At 31.8% G+C, this 18,769-nt stretch overlaps 1 protein-coding gene across 2 annotated transcripts in view; it reads left to right on the top strand.

The window, feature by feature from the left end:
• Positions 1 to 18,769, top strand: part of LOC129965887 (ATP-binding cassette sub-family C member 4-like) — a 104,984-nt gene that overhangs the window by 76,459 nt on the left and 9,756 nt on the right. The window contains exons 18-23 of one of the 2 annotated variants that reach the window (XM_056080148.1): positions 4,812 to 4,891; positions 7,599 to 7,749; positions 9,524 to 9,754; positions 10,074 to 10,177; positions 11,736 to 11,933; positions 16,631 to 16,786. In XM_056080148.1, the coding sequence (XP_055936123.1) occupies positions 4,812 to 4,891; positions 7,599 to 7,749; positions 9,524 to 9,754; positions 10,074 to 10,177; positions 11,736 to 11,933; positions 16,631 to 16,786 (920 nt within the window). Of the gene's footprint in view, positions 1 to 2,014; positions 2,095 to 4,811; positions 4,892 to 7,598; positions 7,750 to 9,523; positions 9,755 to 10,073; positions 10,178 to 11,735; positions 11,934 to 16,630; positions 16,787 to 18,769 lie in introns of both variants that reach the window. The other variant, XM_056080149.1, reaches the window with a different exon arrangement.

Genomic DNA, 18,769 nt, shown 5'->3' with positions numbered 1-18,769 from the left:
ACACTTTTTTTGTAATGTATATCTTCTTTTAATTTCGGTCATAAAAAGGGTTAGATACATTTTTTATTTAAATTAATTATACCTCTAACAAGTTTGCTTAGACCTAATCGTTACTAATAAAATACTTGGACTTATTAAATAATTTTCACTTTACTGAAAAAAATTATATAATTATATTTGGTTCGTCCACAAAGTAAATTCCTCGGAAACTGTAATACGAAACGACACAAAACAAAATAACTTGAGCATTTATTAAAATAAATGCCGAACTCTTTCAATCACCCCTCTAAACATAAGAATCGTCGGAATTGAAACATATGCCATTCTATGAGGCCAGTACTGTATATCTTCCAGCATGTGATAGCCATCAGACCCTATCATCACTCACAAACTACTGCCCTTCCAGTAACTTAAGGCGCTGGAACACATCACACAGGGATGCTTCGTGCTGGAATGGTTTTACTGCACGGAAATGCCCAGGAGCGGCCTTGTGTATGCAACAGTTGCTGCTACGATTTCACTAGATTTTGTCTATCCTTCCTAAAATTCGATTTTGCTCCCATCTACAATGTGTCCCAATATCTGTACAGGTTCTTAAACAGGCAGCATTTTTCTAGTTGCATGACGGCGATCAGATGCTAGCTCCGTTCTCAGACGGCAGATTTCTACATTACCAGTTTATAAAATTAAGTTTTACGTTATAACACGTACTTCATTTCCTACCGATTTATGGGGGTCTGTCTCGAAGTTCTTGAACTCAAGGTTCTTAACCTCCGAGTATAACAAATGATTTGAATAATAGCAAGGCAATGGAATTATTTAGTAAGTGTATCAGTTTCTGTGGCACTTATGTTGAGATACAACTGAAAGAGCCCTGCATTTGTTTCAGTAAATTTCCAAGCAATTATATCTTGTGTGTCAATATAATTTCCTGGGAACTTGCTCTCTAGACGAACTTAATATTTTACATTTGAAGTATAATTTTGAATATTATGCAGAAATAATAAATTTCTGAAATATAGTAGTAAAGAGAATTTATTTCTCTGTCTGAAAAAATTTTTCAGTTTTATAATAATGATATTTATGAGCAAAATTTGTAAAGGAAAAATTTTTAAGATTTGAAATTAAAAGATGCATTGTTAACATATTTCTTATTTAAAAAAGAGAGAAAGAAATAGTATGTCCAGTATTTATCTGTAAAAGCTAAACAAGATTTTTATCCAAATATTTTGTTACTAATTAATATTAACTACTGAATTTTCTCGAAATTTTTAAAATGTTTATTAATCACACCGTGAAAAGCAAATACCTTCATATTGTCAATTCTTTATATTTATCAAAGCTAAATTTATGACTTATTACAAAATCATATATATTATCTCTTTATTGAATTTCAGTTTATCTAAAATTATTTCCATATGATAAAAGAAACCATTTTATATACCAATTATCGAAATAAAGTTATAAACCACTATATACTCAAATATATCAACATGTGTAGGATGGCCAGAATTAAAAGCATTTATTACTACTTTGTGCATTTTATTTACTACTTCTCCAAAAGCATTCCAATAATGTATATAAATCAGGTTTTTTAAACCATTTGTAGTCTTTAATTTTTTTTAAATTAACGAAATTAATTTAAGATATGATTCACTTCACAGCTATAATTACTCCTGCTGTTTATCCATTTTAAAAAAATTCTTCATTTTTACTTTTAGCAGAAATTGTATTAAATAATATCTTTACCTCTTGATTCTTTGAGTCATACAGTCTTATTTCGTGAATATTCTGCAGTCTTTGCATATTTGCAATTTATTTCGTCGTTTTTGTACTGCTTTGACAAACTAATGCTGACCTGAATTGAAGCAGCATTCGAAATACTTCGCAATTTATATAAAGCATCTTAAATTGAAGTCGTGTATTCGGAAAGTAACTGCTTTTTAACTCTGGCCAATCTATGCATATGTCTTGAAATGCTTATTAAACTAATGCCTGACTGCTACCTCATCAGGACGAGTTCTGAATCGTTTTTCGAAGGACGTAGGCGTCATCGACGAGACCATGCCGATGGCTGCTTTAGACGCCGTCATTGTGAGTAAAAACAAAACGGAACTAACACTTGCATGATGTTTTCTAGCATGAAATCGTAACCTTTGCACCTATTCACTTTGCACGGTGATGGGTTTTCACACCCGGTGATGGTTGCAAAGTTCTGTATGAGAACATTAGTCCGCAAAATCTGAACGCCATGAATCTCGTAACATGCTCCCAAACGATAATTATTAAAAAATATTCACATATCAAAACATACACAGAAATGGCCAATGATCACGCACTATTTACATTTTTTTCCCCTGAATATAACTTAATAAATTAAAATTGGCTAAACAATATTGTTGGAAAAAAAGTAATTTTTATCTGTTCGCTGTATTATCATAATGTCGCCCATTAAGTAATTGCATTAATCTCCTCTATAAAATATCGCAAAATCAATTGTGCATTTTCATTGGCCATGTCTATAAATACCCATTTTTCACATACAAACAAAACTTGATTCATAGATTTAAATAAATATAATTTATATTACATGAAATAATTAAGCTAACATGTTAAAAATTATTCCAAATTGCATGATTTTTAAATATAATATATATAATTAAATAATAGATAGAAAAACTCAGAACTTTAAGTAAGTTCTTTGATGCAATATTTTGCAATTTGTTCTAGGTTTAGACAACTAATGTTCTCATACAGTGATATTGTTTTCTGTCTATTGTGTAATTTTTTATTGTAAAATGTGATGGGAAATGTTTTTCTTTGAGCTTGGTTTTTGTGTATAGCAAAAGTTGCAACTGTGGTGTATAGCATTCTTGTTTAGAGTTTCATTTAAAAATGGTTTAAGTCCATGTTTCTTTAATTCATTTTTCTGATTAAAACATTTACATGGAATGCTGTTATTTAAACCATAGTATAAGGAATCGGAAATCGACGAACAGTACAAAGGTAAAGCTGGTTTTAAAATTTTAAAGCATTTGGACACTTGCAAACGACGAATGCCATGAGCTGTAATATTTAAAGTAAACGTTGGAAAATATTTTATAACTTTTATTAGTAATAATAATAAATTAAATATGTAAAATGATTAATATTTATTATTAAAATATTAAGTAAGTGCTAATTTCTCAATGCATTTATTTAATCATTACCAAATAGTGTTGATAAAGATGAGATACAGAAGAAAGACTTGGATCTTTAAAGCATTTGTTATATTTGTATTCTTAATGATTATTAACACCTTGAATAAATCTATTTTAATAATTCAAAACATTTTTGCTCGAATTTATTTCAAATATTCATCCTCTTCTAAATTTTAAGATATTTTTTAATATAGCATTATTTGTATAATTTTTATTCCTAATTTTTTTTAACTTAAAGATAGTGATTTTTATAGGTATTATGTAATATTTAATGATTACTCTTAATCAAATAAGAATAATTTCCGATAATATATGCAAATTCTTTATATAAATTGAAATAAGAGTATAATGAATGGAAAAAATGTGATTACAATACCCGACTGCTCCAAAATAGCATCATAGCTTTCTGTGTATTTTTAGCATAGCTCTAAATAAGATATCATTTTTATTATGACATAAAATAATTAATTAATTTCAGAATATTGCCTGGGTTGGTCTGATGCAGACTAACTCCTAACATCTAAATATACAAGCAGTTTTACAAGGATAAAAGAATTTGTGTTCTAGCTTCTTCGTTTTCATGTCGAATCTTTTGTAATTTATGTTTCTAGCAGTTTTTGCATTTCAGATCTTTCCAGAATTCTGTTGTTTTTTATATCTGCTTTTTGTTTCTGTAACAGACTAACATTAACTTTTTGCTTTCTGTATGTCAGTTTCTGTCGTTTTCCTACAAATAATTCTGTTTACTTCATGCTCTAAAACATCTAATGCAGCTGAAAAGAATATACAATTCTTCACTAGAACGCCGACGTGATTCGAAAATGGGGAGCATATTTTTATTATAATTGCACGAAGATGTTGATTTGAAGGTTCAAAATCTGATTCATTTAATAGCCCGCTTTATAATTTTTTTGATATATTGAAAATTTTCAATTTTAAACAATGAAAGTGGGTTAAAAATTTTAATTTTAGTTAAATTTTTCTTGCATTCTTTATCTTAGTTAAGAAAGAAACAGTTTTTCACCATTAATAACTCTATTAGTTGTTTCAAAATAAGAGTTTAATTTTCTGTCAACAGTGTTCTTTTATTTATTCATTTATTTTTGGAAACAAAACATTGATTCATTCTTTTTTTTTTAATCATCTTAATATTCCCAATTAGAAAAACTAAAGAGAATTATTTAATTAAATAAACTTTTCATTATTTCTTCTATAAAATGTTATCATGGTTTCTCCAAAACCTTTATTCCATGCATTTCAGTTATACACGAAATTAAATCGTAAGTAGTAAAACGTAAATTTCACGAAGTATTATGCATTTCTGATTTTTAAAAGTATTTTTTACTGTCACTTATCATTTAATTTATTCTTAATCTTTTAAAAAAAAATTTTTAATTTGTTTGAAAAATCAACTGGAACAGATATGTTGACTAGAATAATTTCCACCATTTAGTACTGAGTGAGTGCATAATGTTGACTCTTTTATTGAAAGAGTTCCTAGTATTGTTAGGCTTTAAGAAAATCGGTCGTAGCTAGTGCATTCTTCGTTTTCGAATCTGTAGTTTCTGAACTTGACTAACAATCTTCCTAACCCTTTCTCAACTGACCCAGGCAATGTTCTTAACCGATGTTCGAGGGACTTGGGCCTCATCGACGATGTCATTCCACCGACGGCCTCTGACTGCCTGGAGGTAATGCTTCGCTTTACTAACAATTCTATTTGTTTCCATTTTGTATTCACTAACTGCTGTATTGTTTCCATTAAAACAAATCTTTTGTATTGTTTCCATTAAACAGCCTTTTCGAATGGTTTGACGCTATAACAAGGTTTCATAAATGCAATCCTTTGTTTATCATTATATGGTCATGATATGTCTGTTAAAGAATATTTCTGTTTTAGTGCATAGCCTTCCATAATACTCAATTTTAATTTTCTATATTTCTATATAGAAAAATATTTTCTATATTTTTCTTATTTTAATGTTTTTATTTTAATGCAATAGAGGTTGGTTCATTGTCAGTTATTAATAAATTATTTATTGTTGATAAAAGATTAAATGAATAAATAAGTAATTATAATAAAGTATTCATAATAATTAATATAATGTACACAGTTGTATATTTTGTACATCATTCGTTTGTATCTATTATAGCGTTACCAACTAGGGCTTTTAAATGCATGTGAAATTTCGTCATGTTACAATCAAATCAAATTAGTCTATTAATACGAAATAATTTCGCCTTATCGGAAAGGTTTGAATAATGGATACCATACTCCTATCTATTAATGGCATGTAGAAAGCAATAATAATTATATATAAATATTTTTTTTGTAAGAATACCTTAATGAATGGAACATAAATATAGTTTTCTGCATAAGTATGTTTCATAAATGTAGCATTTTGCAATTTCACTTGCTCAAACTTTTGTTTAACCCTTTCTAAGGCCGTGGGAAGTACCACCAAATTTATCAATCTTTGTATGAAATTATGTAGGTTGGCATAAGTTCTGACAATTTTTTTTAGAAAGACAGAAACTTAGATGCTTCAGTTCTTTATCTTACACAAAATGATGTGTCTTGATTTGTTACTTAATTATTAATTAATTAATCAAATTAAGTTTACCTAGTAAGCTAAATGAATCCCTTTTCTTATTCTAATTTCAAGCTTAAAAATATTTTAACATAATAGGACTGGAAAAAAAATGGCCCTTTAAAGGGTTAATACGAAATAATTTCGCCTTATCGGAAAGGTTTGAATAATGGATACCATACTCCTATCTATAAATGGCATGTAGAAAGCAATAATAATTATGTATAAATATTTTTTTTGTAAGAATACCTTAATGAATGGAACAGAAATATAGTTTTCTGCATAAGTATGTTTCAGAAATGTAGCATTTTACAATTTGACTTGCTCAAACTTTTGTTTAATACACTATTTAGTATATTTAAAATTAGAAGAGGCGTTGAATGATATAAATTAATTTTACAAAATATATCTCACATTGTTTATGATACTCTTTTGTAAAGATTTCCATCCCATTAAAAAAAATGCAGTAATTTGTCTGTTGGAGATCTTCCAATTTCCTAGTGACTTGAAAGAAATTAGCCGCGAACGCCTAGTAATAAACTCTCGATTTCCATGTCTGAGGGTTCTGATTTTATGATTCCATAGAAATATCCTTCGTATTTGTGATCTGACACAAGTTAAATGCGATGCTGAAGGGAGATATTGTCAGCTCAAGTGCTGACCTCGTTATACTATAACAGCGGTTTAGAAGTACGAGATCAGTTCCTTAAATAACTCTAGTGCAGTTTATAAACGGGCCATGGATAAATTTAAGCGGACCCTAAGTGTAATTTTAACTTGTACCGAATTCAGAGTACTAATATTTAACAAAACAGAATTATTCCTAATTGTTCGGTAAATATCATAATCTAAATCTGTTAATAGACATTTAGCAGACGATTCCTTTTCAGACATTTTATAACTGCTACTATTTTTATTTTGTTAAAATATTATTAAAAAGTAAAAGCAAACGATTTTTTATTTGATAAACATATTTTGTTAATATTATTTCGTTTATGTTTTGTATAATAGCTGATGATCAATTGTAAATCTTCTGGAATCTGGCAATATTTGTAAAATAAGTTGTTATGTTGAAAGAATAAACAAGCCGATGGAATTATAAATTGCTTGGAGTATTATTTTAGTTTTAAAAATTTAAGATGCTCTGCAAGCTATATTTTGAAGCTTAAGAAAACGGGTAGTTTTCTAGAAAGCATGCAAAACCTAACGATATCAATCTCTTTCACTAGACTAGAATACCAAATGCTTATCTCTTGAAATGGGTAGTTGAAATGATTCCTGGATAACGCTTACCATTATTTGCGCTATCTAGGAATCATTTCAACTATCAACCACTATTTTCTGAATTGCACTTACCACTATGAAAGAGCACATAAGTGTTCCAACTGGATAAAAAAAAGTGTGATGTCATGTCCTGTAAACTCATTAAATAATGCTTATAAAATTAATTTTTCTAATGTTAAAAAGACATTTCCACAATATTTACGTCTTTCATGTAGTTATATTTTTAGAATATTAAACTAGTAGTAAACAATCCATCGCATTAAAAAATATGTGTTATTGTTTGGAGTTATTTATTAGAATATAATCTGATTTGTATTTATAATAATCTATAAAATAATTTACGAATTTGTAATTACTTCAATGTCAGGTAGAGAGAAATGTCGTCTGTTATTTTATTTGAAAATCTTAAATATTGATTGGTCTAAAGGAAAAAATTATAAGCTTTATTTCCGCTTTTGCATTTGATCTAATCCGATATGATCCAAAACCTGTTTCTGATTTGTTGATGTTCTATATCATAAAGATTTTCTGCACTCTGTTTGGCATCATTTGCGTCGTGGCCATCATCGAACCTCTGCTACTCGTACCCACTCTCATCATCAGTGTAGCATTTGTATTCTTGAGGAGATTCTACTTGCCAACCGCCCGTGATGTGAAGAGATATGAAGGCATAAGTAAGTCCAATCTTGTTTTTTCTAAAAGAATAATCTGGAGATATAGTTTGTTTGTTTCACATTCTATTTTTAAGTTTTTAATAAATTTTTCAAATTTGTTACTGTAATTTACGGAATTTCGTTCTTGCATCCATTAATTTTCATAAAAATTACAACAAACATAAAATTGTTCGTAGTATTGATGGAATGGGAAACTAATTTCCAAATGTATATTTGAGATATAGTCGATTTCATAAAATATTAAGAAAACTTCTACTACAATATTTTCCTAAAATAGTTACATTCTTATAAAAAGTTTTGTGTTTTCTCATTTCACTTAGTCCAACTTTGCATTGCAACAATGGCGGTTTAAAAATGTTTTGCGATCCCAGGTAGTGCACATCGTGGGGGTCCCTTTTTTAATAAAATATTCAATTTATTTTCGCATTTCAACACATTTTTAACATATTAATGATTTATTTTAGGTTAATATTTTTGTTTCATTTTCTTTGTAAAAATGCATTAGTTTTTATTAATTATTTATCTTAGCCGCTGGGCAGCCATATTTCTACTTAATATTAAAGAAGTTTTCTACTTACTATATTCTTATAATCCCGTGAACATAATGAGACATATAGGGATCGTGACCAATTACATTGGATAAAATTTTAATAATATTATAATATTTTACAATTCATAGAATTTGTATTTTTTTTAACTTTTTAATTTGGCGATTAGGAAAATAATACTTATTAACCGACCAGCTTGTGGCCTTCTCTTAGCCTAGTAATCATATACTGCTGCCAAGTGGGAAATCTGATACTACCTATCAACGGGCCGCGGTGGAATGGTGGTAAGGTCTCGGCTTGTGAGCCGTAGGGTTTCAGGTTCGAGACCCGATTCCACCGAAGAACCGTCGTGTAAGGGGGTCTGTTGCACGTTAAATCCGCCATGCCATACGTCCTCCCTCTGGTGTGGTGTGGTGTGGTGTGGTGTGGTGTGGCGTGGAGAGGGGGTGCCAGCTCAGGTGTCGTCCTCGTCATCTGACCGCGGTTCAAAATTACGAGGTCCGTCCCAAAATAGCCCTAGTGTTGCTTTACAACGAGACGTTAATATAACTAAACTAAACTACCTATCAACATATATATATACAGTACAGTCTTTCATAGCGAACCAGGGGGCCGCGGTGGCCTGGTGCATGTTAAATCCGTTGAGGTCAAATGTATATAAAAATTCACTGAGCGTGCATAAAAATATTTCTAAAATTAACATTTAATTAGAATTACAAAATTATATGCAGTTTTATTTCAAATAAATTAATATTGGGTAATAAAGAAAAGAAAATAGAAAAAATTAAAATATTCCAGGCTACTCAATTTTTGAGATTTTAAAAAATTCTGTATCTTTTAAACTTTTTCAAAATAATATTTCGTTTCAAAATGTTCTTTAAAGGTAACTATAGGTAATGATAACTAAACTGTAAAATAATACTATATTATAGCAGATTATTTCGAATAACATATTAAACTAAGTGCACTCATGATTTTTTTTTTTAATGGCCAGTTCATGTGTAGGTAAGATTCAAAAAGTTTGTATGTAATCAGTATGTCATTCATATCTAAATATTTCCCCGAAAAAACACAATTTTACAAAAAAAAAAAAATGCCGAGTGAAGCTTTGTTTATCAGGTACTCTTTTTTTTTTAATTTTAATTTTTTAAATAAATGCGTTAGACGTTTTAAATTCTGATTTTGAACCCAATGATAAAACTGCTTTTCCTTTTGTTTTATTGTAGCAAGAAGCCCAGTATTCTCCCATTTAAGTACCTCGCTCTATGGACTGACAACAATCCGTGCGTTCAAAGCTCAACAGTCATTTGAGCTCAGTTTCGACCATTACCAGGACAGACATACTGCTACTTGGTTCATGTTCATTTCTGTGACGCGTTGGTTCGGAATTGTCTTGGACTGGCTGTGTGTCATCTACATCACTTGTGTCACGGTCTCAATGGTAGTGCTATCAGAAGGTGAGGATTTTGTGCATTTTCTTTACTTGCTTTTATGCAATTGTTGTTTATTTTGTTCAGAAATCTGGAATTCATCACTGGGTGGCAAAGGTAATAGTTTTCGAAAGTGATTGTTTCGAATAGTTCATTCAAATTATTGACTCTAAATTTAGTGATTTTGTACACTAATTGAAATAGCATGTATATTACTAAATGAAATATCCGGTGCTGGCCATTATATTTTCGTGTTTTTAATAATAATAAACTTATTAATTGCCACAAAAACCTCATACTCATACAAGAAAATAGTATTTCATTGCGTTGATTTATCTTATTTTAGATCCATCGTATGCCAGTAGAGCTGGATTGGCAATCGCTTCTGCTCTTCAGTTGAGCGGTAGTTTCCAGTGGGGTGTCAGACAGTCAGCAGAAGTCGAGAGTCAGGTTGGTATAACATTTCATTGAAAGAAACTAACCATCGTCACTTCCTTTACATAAGAATAATGTTCCAAATAATCACCTATTGACCACTCTGACCTGCTTTCGAGGCCCACGGATAAATTTGTAGGATTGCACCACTGCGACAGCAACCTGGCGGGAACTGAGGTTGAATCCTAAGGGCCATCACCGGCCACGATATACCCCTTCCCGTGGGAAGCAGGTCCCATTTTCGATAGAGGGTAGTCAACCTCACGCCACTTGTTTGTTGTTCTTCGAATGGGGAGAACTCACCGCCATATCGGAAGCTTCTCCTCCTCATATCCCCCCCCCCCTCCTTTCCGGAGCGGAGGAAGTAGTTTGATAACTCATGAACTAAGAAAGAACCAAAGCTAAACTTGTAAATGTTATTTAAAAAATCGTTTTCTATTAACCAAACATTTTTTTTTTTTTTTTACATGCGCAGACAAATTTTTAACGTTAAATTTATTTTAACAGCATTAAGTGAAAAATCTTAAGTCTATTTAATGAGCTTCGTAGCTACGAATTGCATTAACGCCCGGGTAAAAATATATTTGAGATATATTTATTTTTCTGCATGACTGTAAATTAATTATTTTTACCTAGATATTAATTTACTACAAAAGAAAAAAAAATTTGTTAATATTTCTAGCAAGTAGCAAGTAGTGCGATTAAAGCGAATTTATTAAAATAATTTCAAAAGGCAAAAAAGTATTGTAGGTGAAAGAACAAGAAAAAAGGAGAAGGAGGGGGGGGGGATTGAAAGGTTGTCAGTTTTTTAATCCTGTAAACTTAAGAAAGTTTTTTCCGATTTGCAACTCCTACATTAGTGTACATTATCCAACTTTCAGATATTTTTAAACTTTCTTTTCGTTGAGATGAGGTCTGATATTCCCATAAGGTAATATGTATGTCGGCAAATGTTACCAAAATAATATAATAATTTTTTTTAATAATTCCAAGATTTTTGCAATTTTCAAACCTATGTGGAGAGTTGCTACTGATTTATTGACAATTCAATAATAGCATAGTGACTAGAGGGGAAGCGGAGGGTGGACAAGAAGAGAATAAATGCAGAGTACTAATTTTAGGGGGTGCACCTTGGAAATAAATCTATGCGTTAATATTTCTTTCAAATATGATAAAGAGTTCGAACTGCTACCATGATTTGTGCATGCCAATGCCAATTACACATGCTGCAATGATCATGCATGCCAATTACACTTGCTAATTCACTAATGACGATAGTATACCTATGTTATTCCACGATATTTACTCTCATTATAACATTGCAAGTCGAAGTCTTCTCTTCGCTTCATTTCCGATTCAATTTCGACTGCTGATTGCCTTAAAAAATTTGTTTCGATATAACAACAAACATTTTATACATATCCCCAGTAAAGTACAAAAAAGAAAAAGATTTACAATGAAAGACAGTGTACAACTTGAAACTCAAATAAGGTTTCGATATGAATTTTAACAGATATATGCAAGATTTAGCAGCAATATTTATGTGCTTTTAACTACTAAACAACTTTTCTAGATGACATCCGTCGAACGAGTGATCGAATACAGCAACTTACCACCAGAAGCAGCTCTGGACAGCGACAAGGACAAGAAACCCCCTAAAGAGTGGCCATCTAAAGGATACATTATCTACAAAAATGTCAGTCTCAAGTATTCCCCAGAGGATCCTCCAGTTCTTAAAAATCTTAATTTTGAAATATATCCTGAGGAAAAGGTAAATATTTTTTCTTGGTGATTTTCTTTAATCTTCCCAAGACGAAAAATTTGGAAAGGAATTTAGTTATAATTTTAATGTTGTTAAAGTGATGTTGGTGGATCTAATTTCATATGATTTAGTATATTCAATCAAATTTATGAGCGAAAGATTCAAGGCATCATCTGTTGGTCGAAGTGGCATAATACCAAAAGAGGTTATAAGTCTGACTTATCTCTGATTTATCTGTTGCCACCTTGAAGAATTTTCACGTTATATTTAACTTGGAAGTAAAGCTGTAGTCAGCAACTAGACTGATACGAACAAATCATTGCTCGATCAGTCATCTGCAACCTGATGCACACTTCTGATCAATATTGGCAAATGAACGTCAAAACGTTGGAGAAGCAATTAGCAATATGAGGTATATAAATAGCAATTGAATAATTCACACATACAAAGGGTGTTCGTGTTCAAATGAAAAGGTACGAAACGTCGTAACAACGTAACCGTTAACATATTTGCCTATGCCGCTATAAGAGAACGTAGCGAAACATCTAGGGATGTGATTGGAGTCACTGGCGTAGATCGGAGTATGCGCAGGAGAGAGCAGAGGTTCTTATAAAGAGCGCCGTCCAATTGACGTGGCAATGCATGTGAAGATAGAATGGCGTTCACATTGCAAAATTCGACGCTTGAGGAGCAGCGCGGCGTTATTCAATTTCTGACAGCAGAAGGTGTTACACCGGTAGCTATTCATCGCCGGATGGTCACCGTATACGGGGAAGACTGTGTATCAGACAAGTCAGTGAGAAAATGGAGTGCCCGTTTTCGTGCAGGCCGTGAGAGTTTGGTTGATGATCCGAGACCAGGCCAGGTAAACACAGTCATCACAGCCCATCTCATCGACAAGGTGGACGACCTACCGAGAAGTGATTGGCGCGTCACATTGCTAATGCTAGCGTTGAAGGTGGATGTCAACGTTGGAACAGTGTAGACAATTGTTCACGACAGGTTGCATTATCGGAAGATGTGCGCGCAGTGAATTCCGAAGCAGCTGACAGACCAGCACAAGGAACTACCTATGGGGCTAGCACTTCAACATCTATTTGGTATCGTGAAGACCCCGCTTTCCTGGAGCGGATCGTCACAGGTAATGAGAGGTGGTGCCATCATTGGGAGCCAGAGACAAAGCGGGACAGCATGCAGTGGAAGCATACGTCATCACCTCTCCCTAAGAAGTTCAAAGCCATGGCGTCAGCAGGCAAGGTGTGGTTCACCGTCTTTTTCGACGTCCAAGGTCCGCTACTTGTTGAATTCCACGAGCACACAAGAACCATTAAGTCTGATGTGCACTGTGAGACACTCCAAAGACTACGCAGGTCCATCAAGAACAAAAGACCTGAGCTATTCACGGAGGGTGTGGTCTTGCTCCATGATAACGCACGTTCACACATCTCAAGCTTCACACACGCGGAACTGGCCAAGTTCAAGTGGGAGCAGCTCGGCCATCCACCGTACAGCCCAGACATGCCGCCCTGCGATTTTCATGTTTGGTCCCCTGAAAAATCATCTGAAAAAGGAAGCGCTTCAACTCGGATGGCGAACTCAAGGACTGGGTTGTCGTGAAGGACAGGGTCTCGTCACGGGCACAGGAATTCTGGGAACAAGAAATCCTTCGGATCTTTAATCAATGGGATCGTTGTGCTCAGGCCTATAGTGTATACTTTGAATGAAGTTTTCTTTTATATCCACAGTGTCGTTTCGTACCTTTTCGTTTGAACACCCCTTGTATATACTAACGAGCTGATATGTCGTGTTAGGAGTTCATAACACGTTTTTGCACTATAATTCACGTTAAGGAGATGGAGCGGAACTTATAGAGCCGCCGAAGGGTAATTTTGCTCAGTTTTTTCATCAGAAGGAAGAAAGAGGCATGTATGTACTACTACCAGTAGTACTAGTATTATTATTAGTAGTAATATTACTAGTAACAGTATCACTACTTTTAATACCACGGCTATTACTACTGTGTACGCCACTAATTTGTCTCCTAGCATGACTTGTCCGATAAATTTATTTGTGCACTCCACCAGATTTACAGTAAGGCTGTTCGAAAGTACAGCCAGAAGATTGAATCCATAATCTTCATCCTAATATTTATATTCCTCAACTATATCTCGTATTCACATACTATATTACTACTGAGATGCTTTTTAAATACCTCAGTTGTAGATAGCCATATATTCATGTATTTAGTTATTGGGTCGTACTTAAATGTCAACTATATACCAGTGTAAATAATGAATTTATATAGCATAGTTTAGCAAACCTTCATCGCACGTTATTTTATTAGACATAATAGTTTTTTTAACCCTGTAATCAACATGGTCATACGTCGTAACGACTCGAATTATCGCTTCTCTGACTTATAAGCTGAAATTTAATAATTCAAATACTCTATAAATGGATTAAAAAATGGTATATAATCCTGAAAAATCTCAAATAATCTATGAATTCTTAATTGAATCAGTAAGATAGAACATTCTAGAAACAGAAGAAGTCATCTAATTGGATAATAAAAAAACAAAACTTTAAGGTGTTAATAACAATTGTTTTTTAAATAATAAATCACTATAAAATAGTCATTATAAAATTCTAAAATTCTAATTGAAAACATTTTTAAAATATGTACATATTTAGATCTCATTCAGTTATTTATATAAGAACTGAAAATAATTGTTTCTAAAAGCGAAAGTGTGGAATATTTGCGCAAAAGAATGAATGTACGCAAGAATGAATAAAATCTTTGGAAAAGAGTTGCGTCAGGATATTTAATCAAATCTCAAATTTCAGGATATGTAGCGTTTCCTCTTATTGTTTAACTTTCCGGTTGCGACGTTCTACTTCAGTGACTCAACACAATCTGCTTGTAGAAAAAGAAACAATTGTTTCCTAAAATAAACTGCAGACTTGTCTGGCCCAGATTTTCAATTTTCTCAGAAAAATGAAATTAAAATTCTTTGTTTCAAATGCTATTTACTTAGTTTCAATCGCGAAAGTTAAGGAAAAGTTGTCGAAAATATTGGTACGAAAAATTTTATAAACGAAATCATAGCTATTTTTCTCCATATATGGTAGATAATCTGTTATCATAGCAAAAATTGAGTCAGTCATAATAATATTTAAATATATAATCTACATTTCATTGCAAAATGCCATTTGATATTTGAATGTCAGAATTTTTCAGAACCTTGATAAGTTGAACTTCTTAAAGTAATTATGATAGGTGATATTGTAACTTTCTCGGGCAACTAACCAAAATAATTTGTTTCATTTACATCAGTAATATTTAAAAAAGAAAGACAATATCTGATGAGGATAATTTAGATATTAATTTAGTACAAAATTCTTTTGTAGCATAAAATGCGCCGTATGTGTCTGATGAACATGAATACAGTAAAAAAATGTAAGAGATTTGTGTTTCTAATCTGAAACTTCGCAGCATATTCATAGTTGAATTTAATTCGCTTCCTCTTCATTTGGCTTAATTGCATCACTATTGAATTCTTTGCGTAATGGTTATTACATCATGCAATTATGAGGACGCATGCCATCTAGAAACTTCATAAAGTTTTAAAAAACAATTTTTTTTCTTGTTACATTGTTTAAAAAAAATCATTGTTCAGTAATTAATATTTGATTTACAAGCTATTCGCTTTTCCTCTCAGTTTATATAATTTGCACATAAAAATGTATTTAATATTGTAGCAATTAGCTTGTGGATAAGGCAGTATTGTAAAATATATTTAAAAATATTTTTTTTTTAAAATTACTAAAAAATTTTTTAATTGTTCTAAGGTAAGATTGTTATGATTAAAGAGTTTAGCTTTTGAATTTTAAAATTTTCGGTAAAAATAGTATTTGTTTGATAATATGCTCTAATAGTTATTGAAAAAAATTATAAATTTCAATTTCTAATAAAAAAATTGTTCAAATTTTTAAAGATAATTTCTTAGTGAGCAGATATTGTTAAAAAAAAAAGTATAATATCAAATGTTGGTGAGTTCTAGGTCCAGCGTATAAAATGTTTGAAGCGATTTTTCCATCATGCATGTACCAATCGTACAATTTGCAGATAGTGAGCCATTTAAACATTTTGAAAGGAATTTAATAATTTGAAGTTCTGCAATTGAACTAAATTATTTTGAGTAAGTATATCCGATATTAGAATGAGTTAGATTTCTCAAAAGAAACTGGGCTATTGATTAAAAACGGCATGATATATGATCAACAATAAATATCTTTGTTTTGGCTTCCTCAAAATAAAAATGACACGTTTCCTAAAACAATTTTTTTTTTTCATTTTTCTGTTATCGTATTTTTTATCTTATCATATTTTTGGCTATAGGACTGCATAAGAAATAAAATAAATACCTTCCATCGTTTAAATATAAATCTGGTGAATGCTAAATCTGTAATTGGGGAAGTGACTAATCTGGTGAGGCTATCATAAGCGTTCACTCTTACCAGATTACTAGGTCCGCCTCCAAATAAATCGTGTATAGTTCAAAAATTAAACCTTAATCTTAAATTAATCAAATTTCAGTTTGTATTGATTGAATTTTCAAATTATTATCTATATTTTAAAGTTAATTTATTGCTATTTACGCATTGGCTAATAGCAAGAAGATCATTCGTTTTTCTTCCATTTTAAGATCGGTATTGTGGGCAGAACTGGAGCCGGTAAGAGTTCCATGATCGCGACCCTTTTCCGAATGACCGAACCAGAGGGAGAGGTCAAAATCGACGGAATCTCCACCAAAGACATCGGACTGCATGACCTCCGAAGGAAAATTTCCATCATTCCTCAGGTAAATTCTCTTCTGCCATTCCCCCCCCCCCATCTCTTATTTTCGTTTCTTTCTGAAATATAATTTATCAAAAGTTCGTCCACTTAAGATTTGATACTACTCATTATTATCAATTTATATGTTAACCCTTTATTTACCGAATTATTTTGCCATATATATTTTCAAATTTATTTTTGAACTGTTAGTTAAGTTTTGGTTTAGAATAAACCCAGAAAGACGAAAAAAATTTTTTAAAAATTTAAAAAAAAAAACTAAGTTTTTTAATGTTTTTTTTTTTTTTAGTTCAAAGCTACTGCTTTCTATTGGAAATAGGTTCTTCATGTTATTTCAAATATTGTTATAAAAAATAGTCATATTGTGAAGATATCAGCCGGATTTCAACGGTACTTTACAGTACCGTCGGTAAATAAAGGGTTGAAATAATGATCCTGGCTCAATTGGGCTAGATATATTTTTATATCAATTTTCTGAGACATTCCAATTAACGTAGTATTTTAAATTGTATATTGAAGATATTTATAGTGTTGGTACTCGATGCCTTTACTTATTTGCGTAAAAATCCAAATAAGGTCTCGGCTTCAGAACCGGAGGGTTTCTGGTTCGAGACCCGATTCCACCGAAGAACCATCGTGTAAGGGGGTCTGTTGAACGTTAAATCCGTCCTGACCAAACTTCCTCCCGCTGGTGTGGTGTGGAGAGGGGGGTGCTAGCTCAGGTGTCGTCCTCGTCATCTGACCGCAGTTCAAAATGACGAGGTCCGCCCCAAAATAGCCCTAGTGTTGCTTCAAACGGGACGTTAATATAACTAAACTAAACTAAACTAAAAATCCAAAACTTTGTTACATTTTCATGATATTTTATGGTTCTTAGAAAAATAAATATCATGAGGATGTCGTGCTGAGAAGTTATGTTTAAAAGCTTATGGCTTATTTTTTATCTCGCACCAATATTACTCAATTTCAAGTTATAAAAATTGAATGCTATAAATACAGGGTGATTTATATTAAATGGGATAAAAATAAAACACTTATGAATTCTGTAACTTATTTTAATGAATCAAATTTACTATGAAACTGCAGTTATCGAAATTTCTAAAGATGTTTTATGTGTGTCCCTCTGTGGTCTTGGCAAATATCTATGCAGTATTCCGTTTCATTCTATTGAAAATCCTCTGTTAATGAGTCTATTAGTTAACACATACCACTCTGTTGCTTGGTGCATATTCAGTTTTGCACTCGCACGACATGTTGAGTTTCCGTGACTTCTTGAAAAAACCATTCACGAGTTTTTTTTAACCACTTCGCTTTTGGCTGGAGTTCGTCCTGTACTTTTATTTTTACATAAATCAATATCCTGACTTTACTTCACCCTCTATCCGATGTTGAGAACGAATGATTCACTCGCGATTTTTTTACTAAATGTCACGCGAAAATTTCTTTGAACGACAATTAAACGAAGATGTTTTGGCATATTCCAAAATACAGAATGCTATCTCCTACATGGATGACTCCATTTTGACCATGACGGCGGCAAACGCTTTCTTCTAGCGACCTCTAGTGGCGATTGCATTATTAACTACAACTGCTGACACCAAATGAAACTCGTCTAATATTAGTTCTCGAATAAATTTATTTCAGCGAAATGAATTACAGAATTTATACTATACTATTCTTTGTATCCCATTCAATATGAATCACCCTGTATTATTTATTATTAACTAGCCGCCTTTGGCGACCAGCTGGTTCGCCAATCTTAATGTTCGTTTAAATTTTAATAATTAAATATTTTACGCAATTCCTACTTTAATAGATTCTTCATCAAAATATTTTAAAACTTCAAATTTTGAGAGTCATATAATTCACTCATAATATTATAAAGGCCTTCAGTCATAACGTAATATGTATTTCTCTAATTTAAAGCATAAATTCTACGGGAGCTAACAGAAAATTAAAGTGTAAAGGATTAATCTGCAATTAATATAAT

The sequence above is a fragment of the Argiope bruennichi genome, chromosome 4 (genome assembly GCF_947563725.1).
Source record: "Argiope bruennichi chromosome 4, qqArgBrue1.1, whole genome shotgun sequence".
NCBI classification, from domain to species: Eukaryota; Metazoa; Arthropoda; class Arachnida; order Araneae; family Araneidae; genus Argiope; species Argiope bruennichi.
Note: the sequence above shows the minus strand (reverse complement) of the source record. Positions and strands in the feature narration are given on the sequence as shown.